The sequence below is a fragment of the Lethenteron reissneri genome, chromosome 35, assembly GCF_015708825.2.
Source record: "Lethenteron reissneri isolate LAM-NWPU_2019-01 chromosome 35, ASM1570882v1, whole genome shotgun sequence".
In the NCBI taxonomy this organism is placed as follows: domain Eukaryota; kingdom Metazoa; phylum Chordata; class Hyperoartia; order Petromyzontiformes; family Petromyzontidae; genus Lethenteron; species Lethenteron reissneri.
In genome coordinates, this window is record NC_083813.1 from 4,009,775 (window position 1) to 4,029,282 (window position 19,508).

Below are 19,508 nucleotides of genomic sequence, written 5' to 3' on the forward strand. Positions count from 1 at the left end.
GGATTGAACCCACGACCTCCTGCATAACAGGCGAGGTAGTTAACATCTCACCACCGTAGCTGCTACGGGAGCTACTGCCGCTGCTGGGGCAGCTGCTCTTACCGCAGCATGGAGAGCAGATTCTCGCTGGGTGCCCCGCGCAAGCCTGACAGCAGGGACTGCAGGCGGCCCACGCTCTGTGTCGCCGTTGACACTGGAGTGAAGCCCTGCTCCTTTTCCTTGAGGTAGCGCCGGCCCGTCAGTGGGGTGGAGGGCGCCAGCGAGCGAGTCTATGATGTAATAAGCATTCATTACAATTCGACTGTGGAAATTGCAGTTACAAAACGTTTATATTGGAGGCCCGTTCTTCAAATTTCTTCCATGTCCACAAGTTTTCTACGATGGCCGATAAGGAAAATTATAAATGCTTATGGAGCACTGATACGGAGGTGCTGCTTTCAAAACTTCCTCTATATCCAAGTGCTCGCCATGATGAACGATGAGTAAATACTGCTTGTTTTGGATATTATATGTGTGAGTAGTGTTACTTACAGCATTGGATGATGGACATAGAGAATAGGTTAATGATGGGGTGTAATAAAAATAATAGGCTGAGCACAAAGGACAATTAAGGTTAAATGAGAAAAAATCCAGGTATGCAGAATAAAAAAAAGAGGGCAAAAAGTAGAGAAACATGCCTACTTAAAGGCCATATGGCATAGAAATAATGGGTGTAATCTGCAGGCAGGATGTAAACACTCCTGCAATTTGACACATTTCCATGATTCAGAGTCATTCAGGGTCACAATGCGAGTCAAAAAACATTATTTAATCTCATTTGATTATATTCTTACTAGCTTTACTACCCGGCTTTGCCCGAGACTTGGATTCTTGTCTTGGATTAATACATGGCCTACGCAGAGGGTTGGAGGGGGGATGAGTGCCGTCAGCAGGCACACTGCGTAACACTGCCGCATGCGGGTGACATCACATGTGACGTCACCGCTCACTTGGCGTGCAAAATATATCCATTATTGCGCCCTCCCCCAAAATACAAAAGTCTATTTTTATACTTTTTGCATTGTGTACAGTCTGGAAGCTACCCACATGCCAAATTTCAAGTTTGTTGCATGTTGGGATGTATGCTAAACATTTCGAACAGACACATATTCACAAATTTCCTTTTTATATATATATATATAGATTGTATTGCTCCTCTTTCAATCCACGAGCTTGAATGTACGATTTGCATATAATTTCTATGAATTCGAATAGATTCTTCAACGTAAGAATCTGCAACGATTTACAAATCATGGGGTATAGCATACGGTAATGATTAACATAGAATTGGACAACACAACGATGGCCAAATAACCAAGTATAATAGCATTGGATGGATGTAGTAATGACAACGAATGTATAGCATTAGATTATGGGCATTGTATATCTCAGGATATATTGAGTAATCCAGTAAAACATTTTCGCTCATGACTCATGGAGCACATAATTTGTGTGAGAGCCAATTATATGCTATTGTAAATATCACGCTAATTGATCAAACAAAATATACAAATGAGACAAAAACGAGCGTTAAACAATGCAATGCGATGGTAAAAAAAATACAAGACAAAAAGGAACGATTTGTGAATGAAATCGTAACCTTCACCTGAGAAAATTCATCACGTGGGAGATAAATCGTTCCCTAAATGCCAAAAGAGCACACATTATCAGACTGTGCCACAAAACCCCGCCATGTGATCTTGGGAGGTAAAAGGTTCTGCATAAAAGCGGTACTACGGGCCAAGACAGCTGTGGAGGAGACAAGACTGCCACAGTGGAAGGGATCGCAAGCTTACCTTCTCAAAATGCTGCTGCAAGTTGCGCTTGATCTTCATCTTCTCGGCGAGCTCATGGCCCGCCCCCGGCGTGCCTGGCATCACCGTGCCCTTCTGCGGCGTGCCGAGCTCCTCGTCGGCGTCCTCGCCCAGGAACACACGCTCGTCAAAGTCGCCCACCGTCAGCACGTACTCCTCGTACTCCCGGTTAATGGCTTTCCTGCCGGCGGCACACAAGGAATAACGGAGGAGAGGCCGTTGTTGTTGTGACATTGGGTACGAGCAAACGCTTTCAAATAATGGTCAAGAGGCGGACATGCGGAAGACGTGACGATGCATTGATTAATACATTTAAATCAATCATGTTCACTATACATGCTTCAATTTGGGCGTCTGAGAATGTATTTTATCCCAATTCATATATTTTGATGTAGCAGATGTATGTAAACCCTGCAACCACTAGAAGGTGCCACATTCAGTTACAAAAAAAATATCGATTCTCAAAGTGAATATTGACTTCAAATTGCAACACTTAATCGTATTGTGAATGGGTGAATATAAACACGTCTCTCCTCTGTCGAGTCACCAAAACAATGCACAAACTCAAATGCATTCCAAGTGAATACCTTATTGTTACTATAACTCAGGAAAGTATCTTCAAGTTGAAATATATTTTTTGTTCGTGAACAATTTTATATTCCCCACCAACTGGAACTGTGGGTAAATTCACCAGCACTAGAAACACACACAATGTGGGAGGGTGGTGCTTGGGTTATAGCTGGCAGTTTCAATCCCATTTGGGGTTCAACTCCCCCTTTAACCATTCCAGCCTGGGGTACCCACTTTGTGTAACAAGCGGTTGTCTAATAGAAACTGAACTCTCCCAGTTTGAGCTCCCCACCTTTGTCATGCTTATTTAGGGTGTGTGTTTTTGTCCTCAAAACTCACTCATTGTCTGTAAAAGTTGAAACATCAAGAAATCCAGAAAGGGTGTCGATTTTTCCTTTCAGAATCTGAGTGGAACAAAACATTTTTTTTGTAATTAGCAAGTATGGCATATGTTATACATTAGGCATCACGTGACCACCAGAACATCTAAGGTTCCATTAACAGTATTATGTTGTTTATATTTTTATTTCTGGATTTGGCCATGGAATGGTCTTACCAAATTTATTTTACAAGACCCATCACCCGATGTCCTGCATTTTCCTGAAGATGCTTGACATTTTCAAGTAAAACTTTGTATTGAATTGCTTAATTTGGTTGTGAAAATAGTTCAACTTTCCACTGAGCAATTGGTTCGTTAAACATTTGTACATGTGGCAATTTAATTTGGTTGGCCTATGTTGGTTGTAAGAGAACCTTTTGACAGAAATGTGGCCTAATCAATATGGCCTAACCAAAAAATATATTACCAATCATAATATTGGATGGGAAAACCCCACGTGTTAAGTATTATTGCTGGTTGCCAAAATCTATTAACATGAAGCCAACATTCTAAAGGGATTTTTAATTTATGTGTTAGAAGTAAATTATTCCATTTAAACAGCTATTGCTGCTACATCCACATTATTCTAGCCTTCGCCAAGCCACAAGATGTTCTTACACTCGTTTGCCAACATTATTACAGATCCATAGATGAGCATGACTTTTAAATGAACGCACTCTGCACGCACTTGAGAAGAGTACGGCTACGTGTACAAGTGTTTACCTTGCGCTCAAACAGCTTGCGGACGTACGGCTTCCAGTAGTGCTCCTTGATGCCCTTGGCCTCCAGTACGATGCCGTCGTGCAGCACGCACAGCTGGTCGATGATGCACGGGGGCTCCGCTGGCGGACGGAAGTCCTTGTTGCCAAATTCTTCCGGAAGGCCTTCACCGCAAGACAGCAACACAAACACATAACCCTAAACTTAAGTACAATGACTCACAGCGACTGTGTGGAGCTTGAAAGTTAAGAGCACCAAATTGCATACACTGTCTTTTTCTCCAGGCAGAACAGCAATTAAAACCCCCCAAAAGTGTGACCAAATGAAACACATACACCTGATGACATACTAAACATCCCTCGCCTGCAACAAAATCTGTACATTGTGAACAAGTTGCATGCCTACAACTACCGCAGCCAGAATTAGATATGGAAGGCTTCCATCACGGGAATGCAAAAACAAAGTAAAAACGTGCATGTCATGCAACTGTGCAATGTTTTCTTCCCTCTACAGGTATATCAAGTACTTTCCCGACTTAGGCCAATTAGACTCAGCTGCCACAGTGTATGATCATAAACCAATTGCCGGCATCTGCAAAGCAAATGAATGCCTAATATACCTGGTCCAGTGCTTACCATGCATCACTAGGTGCAACGGTCCTCTGTCAATCTTTTCCAAAAGCATGAAACATGTTTGCTTATGGGTGTGGTGGCAGATGTCTGTAACCCAGTACTTTGGAGGCAATGTTTGTTGGATCATGTACATTTTTTAACTCTCAAACTGGGTGGGTTGTGGGGTAGCTGGGAGATAGCAGTACAGCAGGTGGGATTCTGAACCCTTTGACTGCTATCCCCTATATGCATGTATTATCCCTGTGTACAATTATTTTGACCCAAAAGCAAATCACTCATAAGGAAACTGGCCAAACATCCCAATGCAGGGACCTCCTGAAAAAGTCCAGACACCCAGTGAGGCTTTCCTGGGTAAATGACAATTACTGTGAACGAGCCACTGCACTCACCCTGGAAGTTTGGGTTGAGAAGATCCTTGCGATGAGAGCTCAGGAGGGCATTTCCATACATGAGGTCCAGGCAGCACAGCAGGAGGTGATACGAGTTTACCAAATCATCGCTGATCATAGGAAAGTTGGCTGCAGGCGTAAAATGCAAGGTTGGGGTAAAGAATGAATGAAAAACAGGATTAGCTGCACTGTCTGCATAGAGGTTAGCTTCTCCACAGCCTTTGTCCCAGAAGGCAACCAGCAATTGGTGGTGGGGATTCCAACTCTTACGAGCAGGTAAACATTCCACACTTGCTCCGTGGAAATTCCTTTGCCCGTGCATGTTAACATGTTTCCCAGTCTCTCATGTACGAGTGATGCTTGTCCAAATTTCACACATTAAAGTTATGCTGGGTTTAGAGCGCATTACTTGCAATTGGAAGGCAGTTACTAAATTTCGGTTAGGAAGTATGCATCACTAAGAGGCCAAGAAGATGATTACAAATTTGTGGGAAATATAAATGTGAAATTAAACCAATGGCTCATGGCTCTCAATAAAGATCAATACAACCACATGCACATACGAGCTGAGGCACTTTGAAATTCAGTATTTTTAAAACGATCATCTCTGAAATGTAACTACATTTTTATTATTATTTACCTTTACAGTGACAATTAAAGATGTGCATCTGCATTCACATCCTACACACGTGCACACTGATATACAGACAAGCACACAAAAGCTGGGGCTGTAGCCATGTGTCGACATGGACATATCTCTGCTCGCTATTCTTCACTTTAAAGCACGTGATTATCCTGTTCATGTTTGAAATGCCCGTGTGCATATTCATACTCACTTCAAGACTCATATTAAACTTAACAGAATATACTTCAAAGTGTGATATTACACAATGAAACATGCATACATTAATAAAAGCATGTTCTTTATGTTACAGCTCTCAGACTAGCAGACAGTCAACTCAGTGTTCGGTCGACTAATCCTTTCAACGAGCAGCCTGGAAAGACAACTTAAACTCTGTTCCGGATGGAATGGAGTAAGCCAGTGGGGCAGGGGCCATGGGAGGCATGTGAGCTGCTCAACCCTGATGCAATATGCGTGCTTGAGGGCGGTGGCCTTCCACTTGCGCAAGCCTGGCTCACAGCCCAGAGTCTCACATGGGCGCATAGCATTTAAGTACGGCGAACGGTCCGTTTTCTCACACAAGGAAACGTCCCCTCAGCCAGAATGCTAAGCTTCACTTCATCTCATTTCACTGCTGCCAGTACTGGACAATGCTAATCTGTTGACAGCTATGGGTTATCAGTGAAAACTGCACATATTCACACTGAAGGAAACCAACAGTAATCTTCCTTAATCGAGGTTTTTTTCTGGTTAGATCGCGTAAATATATAAATTTCGTTAATCTTCCTAGAGAGAAACTGGCCCCCAGAATGGTAATATGGAATTTCTACCAATGGCTAATGGCAGCTAACAGACAAACATCAACTTCAAATTGATAGCGATTGAAAACATGCCAATGTACCGAATTATTTGAAACCAGCACCACGATTAAGGCAGTAGGAGCTGTCGCAGAATGCTAGGCAAGTTGATACATGTCTTACGGATCCGAGCCAACCTCAACTCTGCCTGCCCTTCCTGTCTGGACTTGCCCATGAACCGACCGCAACCCCCCAGGTGCACCCAAGCGGCTGTGACCACACTCTCGAGCCTCTCCCAGGACCCCCTCGCGCTTCGCTACCCACAACTCCGAGCGTCGGTAGGCATTGCTCCAATATCAGCAATAACCACCACAGTAAGCAAGCGGTCTGTCTCCCCTCAGTCGCATATTTTAAGTGTTGAGCACCCGTTGCTAACGAGTGGGCATGCAGTTAATGCTATGTCTTTGTCAGAGAGAAATGAACCACTATAACTGAGCATCTAACCCGAATCTGGGCATCCAACAATGACAAAACCATTTAAGTGTAATTAGGTCTAAGCAATGTCACCATTGACTGCATGAAATTAAATCACAGTACAAATATGGTGATGACAAAAACCCATATTGTGCATTAATCACAGGATTGATATAAAGTGAACCACTCATTTGTACAGCATTAAGACAGTTTAACACTTAGGCTTTGGGGACTAATATCATCCAAAATACAGGTTTTTTTGGGTTAAATCGCGAAAATATATGCGTAGTTAAACAAACCACCACCCAACACAACCAATTAGTAAGGGTTGTCACGTAAACAGAACATGCAAATTCATCACTAGCACACCGGTGTGTTGGAGAGCCAAGCCACAACATTAACAATGTGAGTACGACATTTCATTGTTTGTGATAAAAAAAGACTACTTAACAGACACCAGAAACAGTAATCTTTCAAGCTCGTTCCTGGGTTTGAAGCAATGCCCTATCATCTGTAGGAAGTTCCAGGAAGTAAATATGTTCCCTATGTGTCTTTATAAACTAACCATATCATACCTCAATAACCCCAATGCACACTCAAAGTTGAATACATTTTCACGAAATTCTTCGGGCAAATCGCAGGTATGTATAAATTATACATCCAGTTTGAAGTTTACGATCCAAATGATAGCTTCAGGAGTATGACTAATACTGTCCCGTCCGCCGGAGAGTGCGTGTAGTATGCAGTTGTTCGCGTTATGGTCAATTGCTTGTTTCGGGTGGCCTGCAGTCACTGCAGAATGAGGTCATCGCAAATTTGCCACTTGTGGAAGAGGTGCGCGCAGCGACCAGTTGCTGTCCTGAAGCGGTGGGCGGTGCACCAGTTTTCTTGGCAGATCAAATCCATTGGGAGCAGGGGTTGGGGTCCTCAATTAGGCTTTTATTAGGACCCTTGGCAGATCTCCATTGTTTTCCAGCGGTCTTCAGTTGATGCCTCATCCATGTGTCTCACGTAATCCCAGATTGTTTTTTGGGATCTCAAACGAATTCGTGGAGGGTGGAGCAGGTATTGGCGTAATGGGAGGTTCTAATAGGTCTTTTCACTTCATGAAAAAAAAACTATCTGAAGTTGTATCGCAATTTATTCATCAATAATCTGTAACAAATGTTACTAACACAGGTATTATTCTGGTTCTCTAATTAAAAACCCATTCCGTCGGATTTCATTTGTCCACTTACATCATAACCCATGAATTACGTTTTTATTAGCTATGGGATGAAAATGGAAAACGCAGAAGAAACCCAGACAGAACAGGAAGAAAACACACAAACTGCGCAGAAAAAGGATCCCGAGGCAGGAATTTAACTCAGGAACTTCTCGCTGTGAGGCACAAGTGTTATCACTGTTCAACCCTGCCGCCCAAATTAAGTTGCGGCTTACAAATCTGTTTGTTCACTTGTAGACCACGTGGTACCAAGCATGGGAGTCTTACAATCACTCAGTTTGAGGGAATCACAAGTCTCTTATTCCTACCTTTTGTCCGCACAAATAATGTCCAGCAGAACTTGAACAGGTCCGAGACAGTGCAGGGCAAGCGTCTGAAACATAGAGTTATAAATTAACAAATTTGAGGTGCACAGACAGGTGCAATCCCAAATGACTTGCCATAAGATTAGTTTTTTTTTTTAAGATGATAAGTGTGCAAACACATTGTTAATGTTAGTCAATATACAGCTGCATGGGTAATTGTTACAGAAAAACAACCAAGAACATCTATTCAAAGACAGATAACTAAACATGTAACTGTTATGTAACTTATTCATATTCTTTGGTTCTTTCGGTAAAGTCACGTAGATAGAAAATAATAAAAAAGGTTAAAAACACGACGCTTCAATCGCAACACAAGCGATCGTCCTCAGGTGAACAAATACAGTTGGCAGACCGTTAAAATTGTCTCTGAACACAATACATTTTCAGTATGCATTACTCTGATAATGTCATAAATATGCAAGAAAACAAAATAAAGGCAGGTGTCTTTATGTTAATTCCAATATGTTTAAAAGAAAACCCAATGGGATTGGTTTTGTGGTTAAAATAAACATCATTAAAAGACATCGTTGGTGTGTTTGGACACTAAAGCATCTCCGAATGAAAATATAAGACAGTAAGTTTAACAATTATGGGACTAAGATGTTGTGAAGTGAATTTGAGGTGGCCAATGGAGCTAATGCTTGTGGGCAGTCAGCAAACAACTGTGGGTTCCAATCGCAGACTTCCATTAGATATACAGTTAAGCTTTAAAGTTCAATAGCCTTGCCATCATTGTATACCAAGGTAAATAATTTTTTAAGGGTTTTATTAATTTGGCAAAACAAGGTTAATTTCAGCTTGGCACTGCATTGGACAACTTCAGAGAATGCATATGAATGGTTGTCTGTGACAGACTCTGAAATGTCATTCAGTAAAGGCCTGTGATGGCCATTCTGGGTAGCTTCACAACAAGACATGCGGCTCTGTACTTGTAATGAATATCGAAATGTAAAACGCTTATTTCTGTACCTGGGTGCATTGAGCACATCTAGGATACAATTTAGTAAATGTAAATGCAACCAAAACAATTACCAAGGTTGTGTATCTCTCGATTCCCAACACAAATGTTGAAGTTTTGTTTGTGACAATAGCCATTTAAAACATGGACAGCCGCTCAGTTACATCCTTGCAATGACATTGGATTAATGATGGTGATGTCACAAGGGATCCATAATTATGACCTTGAAAGTTACTTTACATCTATACTCATTAACAAAGCTTTCTATTTGAGTTGCACATCCCGATGCACAGTCTAGGTATTTATCTACAATATGAGCTATTTGACATTGGAGAATTTTAAAGTTGTGCTGTACAGTGCTCCGACATTCGGCTTTTACCGCGAATCGTCGGACATCATCCCGAACAACGAGAAAAACCCCCAAACACCCAACAGTTAAAGCGCTTCGTGATATTTTTTGCAGCATTCTCCCTTATGCACAAAACGACAAGCAGTGTTCAAACAAGTAAAGCCATGGCCGTGCTAACCTCTGCTTGCGCCCACGTGGCTGACGTGGTGCTTCGTCCTGTGGGTCGCGGAACAGGCTCAGGAAGATGGGCTCCAGCTTCTTGAAGATGACAGTGGAGACGGCAAAGTTTCTCTCCAAGCGCTCGATGCGACAGCGGAAATCGGAGCCCACCTGCGCCATTTCCCCCCACTTCTTCATCTTGCCAAAGAAGGCGATGAGGCTGTGGACAGAGTGGGCGTGGGGTGGGGGCGGCAGGACCAGGCACCTGGGCGTCGTCCCCACCTGAGACTCAGCCTTTTTCTTCACCTCCCAGGCCCCATAAGCATGCGCGACTGCATAACCACGATTCTCTGACCAACATCACCTATGATAAGTTGCAGGTAGATATTTTACATGGCCAGAGAATTATGTGGAAAAGTCCTCAAATCGATTTTGTAAGATTGCAACTTCAGATCCTAGTCTGAGAGCCACATAGCGTATCATCCTCCAGTCGATGATATGAGTACCACGCAGGGGGAAATCAACTGTGGTTGTATAACGGTTTACTTTGTTTGCAGAGAAAATAATCATTAAAAGCTGAGTTCCGTTACTGTCATTACGCAACTGTGAACTAATGGATCTTCTTCAGTCCAGATAAGGGGTCGTTTGAAAATGGTTGAGATTAAGGTCACATTTCACTTTAAATTGAACCCTGTGAGCAGGAGCAACTGACTATAAAAACTGGGTTTTATAACTGTAAAAAACTGTTTTTGAATGTGGTTATGCCAGCGCTTGCATGCATGGAGCCATGGGGGAAAAATAATTAAAAAAAGCATTTAAAAGCATCAACCGCAGCACTCCACTGAACACCGGACGTATTGCCAGCAAACTCCCTCAGTGCCACTGGGACACCCTGAACAAGGCCCTCATACATCCCACACAACAAATAATTTTACGCAACTCTTATGGTCACGCTGAAACACGAGAATAGAGATACGTCCAAAACAGGGATGTAATGATTCAAGGAAATACCACGATTCGGGTCACAATGTGATTCAAGAAAAATGTTTTGCCATTGTGGTACATGTAGAATGTATAGTTGTAGGAATCTAGAGTGGTGTAAATATAGTCATCAGAAATAGTTTCTACAGGCCCAGTATGAGAGTAATGACGGATCTTATTCTACGGTTAGCAATGTAAACCTTAAAGGGGACTTAATTGGCTCCGATGCAATGAAACACAGAAACCTGCATAACAGAAGTGAAAAATGAACGAACACCGAGTTCGAGTTCATAATGCTGGCTCTCAACGCCGCCCGTACCTTAGTTTGGAGGAGCGCAGGATGCGCGTCAGAGACACGCAGTTTCCCTCAAGCGTTCCCCGGCCCACGGTGGGGATGAGCGTCTTGCGACATGCCACATACAGCGCGCATGCCAGCCAGTGCAGCTCATCGCCCTGTATGTGATGTGAATGTCATTATACGACGGTTGGAAATAACTGCATACTGAATTAACCATTATTAGGATGCCAACACAACTCAAACGTTCACATTCATTATTGCTCTGAGGCTGGAGTTGAGTTGACCCAGACTTATACATTTTGCACAATAGATGAAGACAGAATTTCACATTTTGCAAATACAGGCAGACCTCGCTTAGTGCTCAAGATGCATTCCTGGAGAAGTGAGTGCAGATTAATTCATCACAAAAAGGGGTCATTATACCGTTTCATATATGAGGATGCGTTCCGGACAGAATTATTTATTTCGTATGAGCAAAATATAACGGTTTCAATGGCTATCGGAAGCAGCGCTCATAATAATAGATAGTAAACATTACTTAATAACATAATTAATTATAACGTCGCTATTATGTACTGTACTCACGAGTGCATTCTACGACAAAGCAGAGGTGGGAGACAAGGTTTGAGGACCTGTTGCGCTCGCAATCCAGGTCATTTTCAGAGAAGAGCTCCAAGACCTCCGTGATCTTAGTAATGCCCTCAGTTCTTAATGTCCGCGGCGACGTTTCTTTTAGGTGGACCCTGAAACTCTATCCTTGTCTCTTGAGTTCTCACCTGACTAAACAAAGCGATTTTTTATGTAATTGTGACGACGAATCGTAATAATCCAATTGCAGGGTGTGGGGAACTCATTGGCTCAGAGTGTCGCTCTCATGGGTTGAGCGAATGGTGGGGGCAGGTACGTTTCCTCGCCCAGTCCTGCTGTCTGTTCTCACTCCAAAGTAATGTACTGGTTAGATAAGAGTAGGTATATGTTTTTTGTAAAAATGGTCTCCAGGACAAAGCACGCCATAATGAATCAGCGTTTTATGGGATCGCGCCAAGCGAGATCTGCCTATACAATGCCTCTGTAATGCAATGGTTCCTACGCAATGAAACACAGAAACGTGCGAAATAGAAATGTAAACAACATCACCACAAAATAAATTATTCTTGTATTCATGTTCTATTTGCAGTTAAAAGTCAAGTTAAACCAGCTAACAAACGGTCGCATATGAATACACGAACTAAACAGTAAATTTGAAATAGAACATAAAACAATAGTTTATAGTTATCAATCTCAACCCAATGGCATCAACTTCACAGCAGCTTTCATCGATTAATTATTCCACTTTTTTAGACCAATCAAAGCCACCCCCTTGACAGCATGATCAACCTGATATGAAAACAGGGGCCATTTTTTCCCCTTATCGCTGAAATGCTTTTTTACTTGCCGTTTTTCTGGCGGTGAAGGCATTTCACCGGTGGGCACACTGGTTAACCGACAAATCTGGTGGTTTTTGGTTAACACCAAGATGCAAATCATGGCCAATGTCATATTTGCAAAAGAGACCAACCTGTATACGAATGATGGCTTCACTAATTTAACAACATGAAAGTTGTTGCAGGTATTTTTTGATTGCAAGTAATCTAAATATAAAAATAAAACAAAGCAGGAGAACCTAATTGCTTCCTAATGTGCTATAAGGGGACATTACTCGAGACTTCGCCAATGCTTTTACTTTATTTAAGGTAGCGTTTAACAGGTAGGCTTTTTACTGGCGAAACTTTATACTCAGATTGTAAATGTTGTAGATTTGCTCTCCAATACACCAGTGTGCTGTACTAGTAACAAATTGGCATGTCCTGTTTACGTGGCAAACATTAATAATAGTATTGGTGGTGGCAGGTTTAATGACACATTTATATTTACCCAATCTAATCCAAAAAACCTGCAATTAAGAGGTATCGTTGTTGAGCTTTTTGAGTTGTTTTGTTAATTGTGCTGATGCACCATCTCCAATGCAGCATCACATAATTAGCGAAAATTACCGTTTTAACAAACTATACATGGGACTATACAATCAAGTCACATCTGTAGTTTAAAACCAAACTGTATAATATCTCATGGAGTGGTATATTGGAGCCTTCTGGCTAATAAGCCAAATTGTTGTTCAATGCCAATTAGCCTGATGACCAATTACCCAGAATGTGTGCCCAATCCCATCAGACCTTGGATAAAACAGATTTAAACCTGGATCGCACTTAGGTGGGTGAATAACAGGCACAACAACGGTGCAGTATGCATCGCGGGCAGTGCAGCAAAATACGCTGTTCTGTATTCTCCCCACCTTCACAAAACCGCATTGTATAACATAGTGCAGTATGTTTAAATGATTCTCACTGCCTCAACGGCACGGACAGGCCATCAAACGGGCTGTACATGTACATCTATTACCAAGAATATTCTGATATAACACTCACTTTAAGTTATAACTCAACATTTAATTCTGAAAACAACCTTCCTGTTTTCATTCAGTGTATTATTGGGTACCAAGCTCCATCCTGCAAACCATTTTCCATCTGGCTAAAGGTCAATAAACTGACCTGCCAGTATTATGACGTCCCTGTTCAAACAAAAGCATTGCTCGCAGTTTGTGTTGGTTTGACATTGAATGCAATTTTATTTTACCGTGGAAGGTCGGTATCGTAACGGTAAATTTACCCAGCGCTATTAAGGTATGGCAGCAAAAGCAGAGGACCACCGCTGAGTTGTAGGTGAGATCGGTTCATGTGCAGGAGTGAGACGCAAGGTGGTAGCACTGCATCTTAAGAGATGACATGGGAGGGCTTTCGACCTGCAGCTGATGGACAATGACGGATAATGATGACAATTGCACTGAATGCGCTGTGTTGATAGGCGCCTTCGGGGATTGAAGTCAAATCGGGATGCCACACATCCCCCTCCCCAAGCCTTGTTTGTATCACTCAAATCACGGGCTGTATAACACGCCTAGAACACCTTGGTGGTGGTTTCAAGCGTGACCCTCCTCCAGGGACGCTGCCAGGGAGGTAGGGTAACGTGGCTTGCTGGCGTTACAAACAACCGCCACAACACAGCAACGCGTGCGATTGAGACGGTGAGAACGGTGGTGGTGGCAGCCTCTTGCCTGGCCCCATGGGGTGGATGGATAGAGGGCACCCCACGTGGAGCCGCGACTCGGCAGTCACTGGGCAACGGCGTGGGGCTCCAGTCCCGGCGCGCAGGTTCAGACTCGTCCTGACCATTGATATGAACGCGAGAGTGGGGCTCAGACTTTTAAAGGGCCGGGCTCTTTAAAAGGGTACGCGTCATGGCTCCCCACCGTGCAGCGGATTAAGTGTTGAATTAACTTACCGTGGACACCAAGCGCAGCGTTGCTTGCACTATTTAGGGATCTGCTCCTCATTGAAATGAGATTAAACTGGGATGTTTCGCCAATTTACGTAGTTACTTTGTATCTGCGGAAAACAGTTTTCACGTATGACTAATTGCACGGGAATATAATGGGTTGGAGGCTAGGGCTAATTACTGAATCTATCTATGCAGAGTTTTGGGGTTTTCCTGCATTAAGGGCGTCAATTATTTTGATTTGCATTAGGTAGCAAATGTAAGTTTTCAAACATATACGCTAACGTCAAGATAGCATACAATGTTTTTGGTTTACGCGCATCCATTTATCGTACAAACCCTGACATCTTAACATCTGTAAGCGTCTAAATAGCACCCAGATTAAGTCCTGCTGAAAAGCGCATCATGGGAAATATGAAAAGCCTTTGCAAAATAACTTAATGCATAAAAGTACCGTACTATAACTTAAAGACTCGCAACTGTAATACAACCTACCAGCACAATGCAAGCAAATCACACGTGTATAAGCAGTAACACAATCAATAACTGCTCTTGCCACACAAACGTGGAGTGTCCACTGGTTGAACAGAGGTGGTCAGTGCGTGAAGGACTGAGCAGAGGGGCCAATTAGCCCGTCACTCAATTCAGCAGGAAAACGCTCCACAACCTTAGTGGACGGCAAAACACGTCATGTTCCTAAAGTCACTCCACTGCTGGATGAAGGCTTCCCCACGGAGTGGGTCGCACACCACCCTGCAGTAAATAACACAAACACTGCATCAACTACACTCGCCACAGAAATATGGAATATCCCCCCAACCCTCCTTAGGTTTAGCTCATTCGGCAGCTTGACACCCGGCATTAAATAACACAGCGACATTTAGTACCCCCTCACCCCTTCCCAAGTTGCTGTCTTTATCCCCTTACACATAACCCCTGCCACCCCACTTCCCATACCCCTAAGCAATAACCCTAGCCATCCCAAATGTCCCATATCTCTCCTATCCGAACTCATATCCACACTATACACTACACCTAAATACACCGCAACCCATACCCTCCTTCCTTGTCCACTTACCAATACCATACCCCTGCCACCCCACTTCCCATACCCCTAAGCAATAACCATACCCATTCCCAATCCCAAATGTCCCCTCTCTTCCCCATTTATCTCCTACCCGAACCCATATCCACACTATATAATATCCCTAAATACACCTTAACCCATACCGCCCCCCCTGTTCCTTATCTACCCATAACCTATACTTATACGTGCACAATCCCATAAACAAACCCATACACGTTTCTACTGTTCATCTAATTCACACTTCCCACCCATATGCCCCCAACACTACTCATAGAAGTCTAACCACCACTCATAACCCCTAAACATAATCCCTTACTATCTCTACCACTCAAACTCGACCCCTAACTCCTACTATCACCTCCACCACTCACAGCCCCCACCAACTCTAACCATGCCCCCCAACTCTAACCATGCCCCCCAACTCTCACCATGCATCCCAACTCTAACCATGCCTCCCAACTCTAACCATGCCCCCTAACTCTCACCATGCCTCCCAACTCTAACCATGCCCCCCAACTCTAACCATGCCTGCCAACTCTAACCATGCCCCCCAACTCTCACCATGCCTCCCAACTCTAACCATGCCCCCCAACTCTAACCATGCCCCCCAACTCTCACCATGCCTCCCAACTCTAACCATGCCTCCCAACTCTAACCATGCCCCCCAACTCTCACCATGCCTGCCCCCCAACTCTAACCATGCCTGCCCCCCAACTCTAACCATGCCCCACCAATTCTCACGATGCCTCTCAACTCTCACCATGCCCCCCAACTCTAACCATGCCTGCCCCACCAAATCTAACCATGCCCCCCAACTCTAACCATGCCTCCCAACTCTAACCATGCCATGCCCCCCAACTCTAACCATGCCCCCCAACTCTAACCATGCCCCACCAACTCTAACCATGCCTGCCCCACCAACTCTAACCATGCCCCCCAACTCTAACCATGCCCCACCAACTCTCACCATGCCTGCCCCCCAACTCTAACCATGCCCCCCAACTCTAACCATGCCCCCCAACTCTAACCATGCCCCCCAACTCTAACCATGCCTGCCCCACCAAATCTAACCATGCCCCCCAACTCTAACCATGCCTCCCAACTCTAACCATGCCATGCCCCCCAACTCTAACCATGCCCCCCAACTCTAACCATGCCCCCCAACTCTAACCATGCCCCACCAACTCTAACCATGCCTGCCCCACCAACTCTAACCATGCCCCCCAACTCTAACCATGCCCCACCAACTCTCACCATGCCTGCCCCCCAACTCTAACCATGCCCCCCAACTCTAACCATGCCCCACCAACTCTCACCATGCCCCCCAACTCTAACCATGCCCCCCAACTCTAACCATGCCTGCCCCACCAACTCTAACCATGCCACACCAACTCTAACGATGCCTGCCAACTCTAACCATGCCCCCCAACTCTCACCATGCCTGCCCCCCAACTCCCACCATGCCCCCCAACTCTAACCATGCCCCCCCATCGCCGCCACCACCGTAACCCCGGGCGCCAGGGAACGCAGCCCTCGCCCGCATCCCCGACTCCCAGGGCGGCAAGCGAGGAGCCCTCTCCTCGGTGTTGTGGTGTGGGTGGTGTGGGGGAAACTCCCCGAGTCCTTCACTTTGACGGCCCCCCCGCGCTGACCTCGAGGGTGAAGTTGGTGCGGATCTTCTCGAAGCCGGCCCACGCCTCGTGCACCGTCGACTCGTCCATGTTCAGGTCCTGACACAGCTCCTCGAACTTGTCCCGCACGCCATTGCGGCCACCACCGCCGCCACCCTCGTCGGCGTTCTCATCCTCGCTTTTCGTCATTGTTTATTGCCGAGCGACGTTTTAACGAGCGCCGTCGTTTCTACATAAGCGTGTAAACGAGGAGAGATGGATGCGGGGTGGGTAGAGTGAGGCGAGTTTGTCGGATTTAAAAAAGTAAAATTCGCACCTCTTTAACGAACGCGAGAGCCGCCGACGGCGCCGCCTTCACGCCTCTACCCGGCGTGCACTGCGCGACGCGCGTCACGGCAAAGTGGCGCGAAAACGGCCGCGTCACGCACGCCCCATCACCCCGTATCGCGCCGCCGCTGCGCAAAGAGTTCGCGCAAAAAGTGCGCGCGCAAATGTTTAAATGTTTGTTTGTTTTGTTGTTATGAATAACACAGGTAATCGTGGATAGTGACGTCTGATGCGTATACAGCCATTGTTCGATTGTTGTGTTGGGTTTTTTGTTGACGTTGTAAATATTGAGTGTTGTGTTTTCACTGAGATGCGCGGATGGTTATGGCATGGGGCGTGTTGTTTGGATTGGGGGGGCGGGACACGTGATCAGGGGGTCCGGTCACTTTACGCTTTAAAGTCGCTCGTGTTTTGCCCGTTTCACTTGCAAAGTTAATCCATCGGCATCTAACCGCAAAAACTGAGTTTCGGGATCGTACTTTTGCATGTTTAGCACCGTAAGGAAGGCTTCCGAATTAGTTGATGCATTTTGGAGAGACAAACATACGGCATTAATGAATTTATGGCTTGCACCCCATTCAATGCCTTCACTCGTTCTGCGCCCTCCTGTTACCCACACAACCTCCCAATTGCTAAGCGAACCTTTTCGCTTATATAGTTAGCAAATTGAGGCTAGCATTTGGGTTTTTTATTTTATAAGATCACTCATCCTTTTACCCCCTTGCCAATTTTAGTTTTTTCAAATGAATCAGTATCCTGTACATTAGAATCTAGTAATTTGCAGCATGTACAACAAACCTGGACACGGTCCAACTCCTGCTTGTATGAGGGTCTTGCCACGCCATGCGGTTTGCAGGGACTGACTAACAGGAGGGCACAGAATGAGTGTGTGGGTCAGACTCGTGGTCAAGTGGAGTTAGTGGGAATTTATGGCGGAAAGCACAAACGCTGCTGGACTGCCCTTTCCTTCACACCACATGGACTCCGCATTTATATAACACATTCCTGCGGAGGGAGCTGGTAGGAACGTTGGGTTGCTCGGTCAATGGCCAGGGTCAACGGCGGCGTGGTGTATTCCGCAAATATGCCCGACTGTGAGGGCGGGCACAAGCCGGCGTGAGTAGGTTAAACGTTGAGTTTTATAAGGGCACCACGGGGTGACCAGCCCCTCCCCACCCAGCCCCTCCCACCCTCCACCCAGCCCCTCCCCACCCAGCCCCTCCCCACCCTCCCCACCCAGCCCCTCCCCACCCAGCCCCTCCCCACTCACCCCACCCAGCCCCTCCACACCCTCCCCACCTAGCCCCTCCCCACCCTCCCCACCCAGCCCCACCCTCCCCACCCAGCCACTCCCCACCCAGCCCCTCCCCACCCCTCCCCCAGCCCCACCCTCCCCATCCAGCCCCACCCTCCCCACCCAGCCCCTCCCTACCCTCCCCTCCCCACCCAGCCCCTCCCTGCACGACGGACGGTCACAATAATCCCCTGTGGGCTGGTGGAACCAGTGGGTTCCTACCAGTATAACATTTGGGTATGCATAATGGTATCCAGGCTAAATTATGGTTACCTTCTGACGGCTGACGAGGTTGGGCCGCATTCCAGGTGAATTGGGCATAGACAAAAACGAGTTAAAATCTTAGCCAACTTCAACATTTGTTTAAGCATAACTCGAGTGACATAACCAGCTTCTCAGTTATGTTAACAAAGCATAGGCAGTTTGCTTTGCTCAAATATATGACCAAATACATTTGTAATCACTGGCTACCAAATTAAATTCCACCAACCTCAATAATACAGTATTTACTGAATAGTAACTCATGGAAGTGGAGAGATTCACTGTTATAAAGGTAACGTGAAACGATACGTGGAATCAACAAAATTGGTCATCTCTTGCACTTCAATGTCACGTGGTTCTCGAGTGACAGAGCTATTTTAAGGACCTCACTAAAGGGCTTGTGCCAGCTCCTGTTGTCATATATAAGGCACAAGAATATGACTTGTTTTTAATTCGTATAAATAGTGCCCTGTGACAGGGGTGGCTACAAACTCCCTTACCCTATTAGCCGCTTACCAACATATTCGCGTGGGGTGGTCACTTAGGGTGGGCACACACCCAGCCCGCTTGCCCGATGCTGGTTGGCGGTGGAGTTTTTAATTTAGAGGGTATTGTCCGGCTACATTCAAGGAGCAAGTGCCCTTTGCCATTCCTTGCTCCTGCATACATCCTTTTTCAAATAAAGTGATGTTGAACCACACTGGCAACTCGCTTGCCTATAAGCCGAGAAACGGGTTGGCCTCCCCTGTTAAATGGTTTATTACC

General features: G+C 45.2%; 1 protein-coding gene across 2 annotated transcripts in view; it reads right to left on the bottom strand.

The window, feature by feature from the left end:
• The window catches only part of RBL1 (RB transcriptional corepressor like 1), a 33,275-nt gene extending 16,038 nt beyond the window's left edge, over positions 1 to 17,237 (bottom strand). The window contains exons 1-9 of one of the 2 annotated variants that reach the window (XM_061565596.1): positions 16,883 to 17,237; positions 10,793 to 10,926; positions 9,512 to 9,712; positions 7,970 to 8,034; positions 4,544 to 4,672; positions 3,526 to 3,686; positions 2,763 to 2,827; positions 1,836 to 2,034; positions 103 to 269 (exon numbers count right to left, since the gene is read on the bottom strand). In XM_061565596.1, coding sequence (XP_061421580.1) covers positions 103 to 269; positions 1,836 to 2,034; positions 2,763 to 2,827; positions 3,526 to 3,686; positions 4,544 to 4,672; positions 7,970 to 8,034; positions 9,512 to 9,712; positions 10,793 to 10,926; positions 16,883 to 17,050 — 1,289 coding nt within the window. In that variant the 5' untranslated portion in view covers positions 17,051 to 17,237. Of the gene's footprint in view, positions 1 to 102; positions 270 to 1,835; positions 2,035 to 2,762; positions 2,828 to 3,525; positions 3,687 to 4,543; positions 4,673 to 7,969; positions 8,035 to 9,511; positions 9,758 to 10,792; positions 10,927 to 16,882 lie in introns of both variants that reach the window. The other variant, XM_061565595.1, reaches the window with a different exon arrangement.
• Positions 17,238 to 19,508: the final 2,271 nt, after the last annotated feature.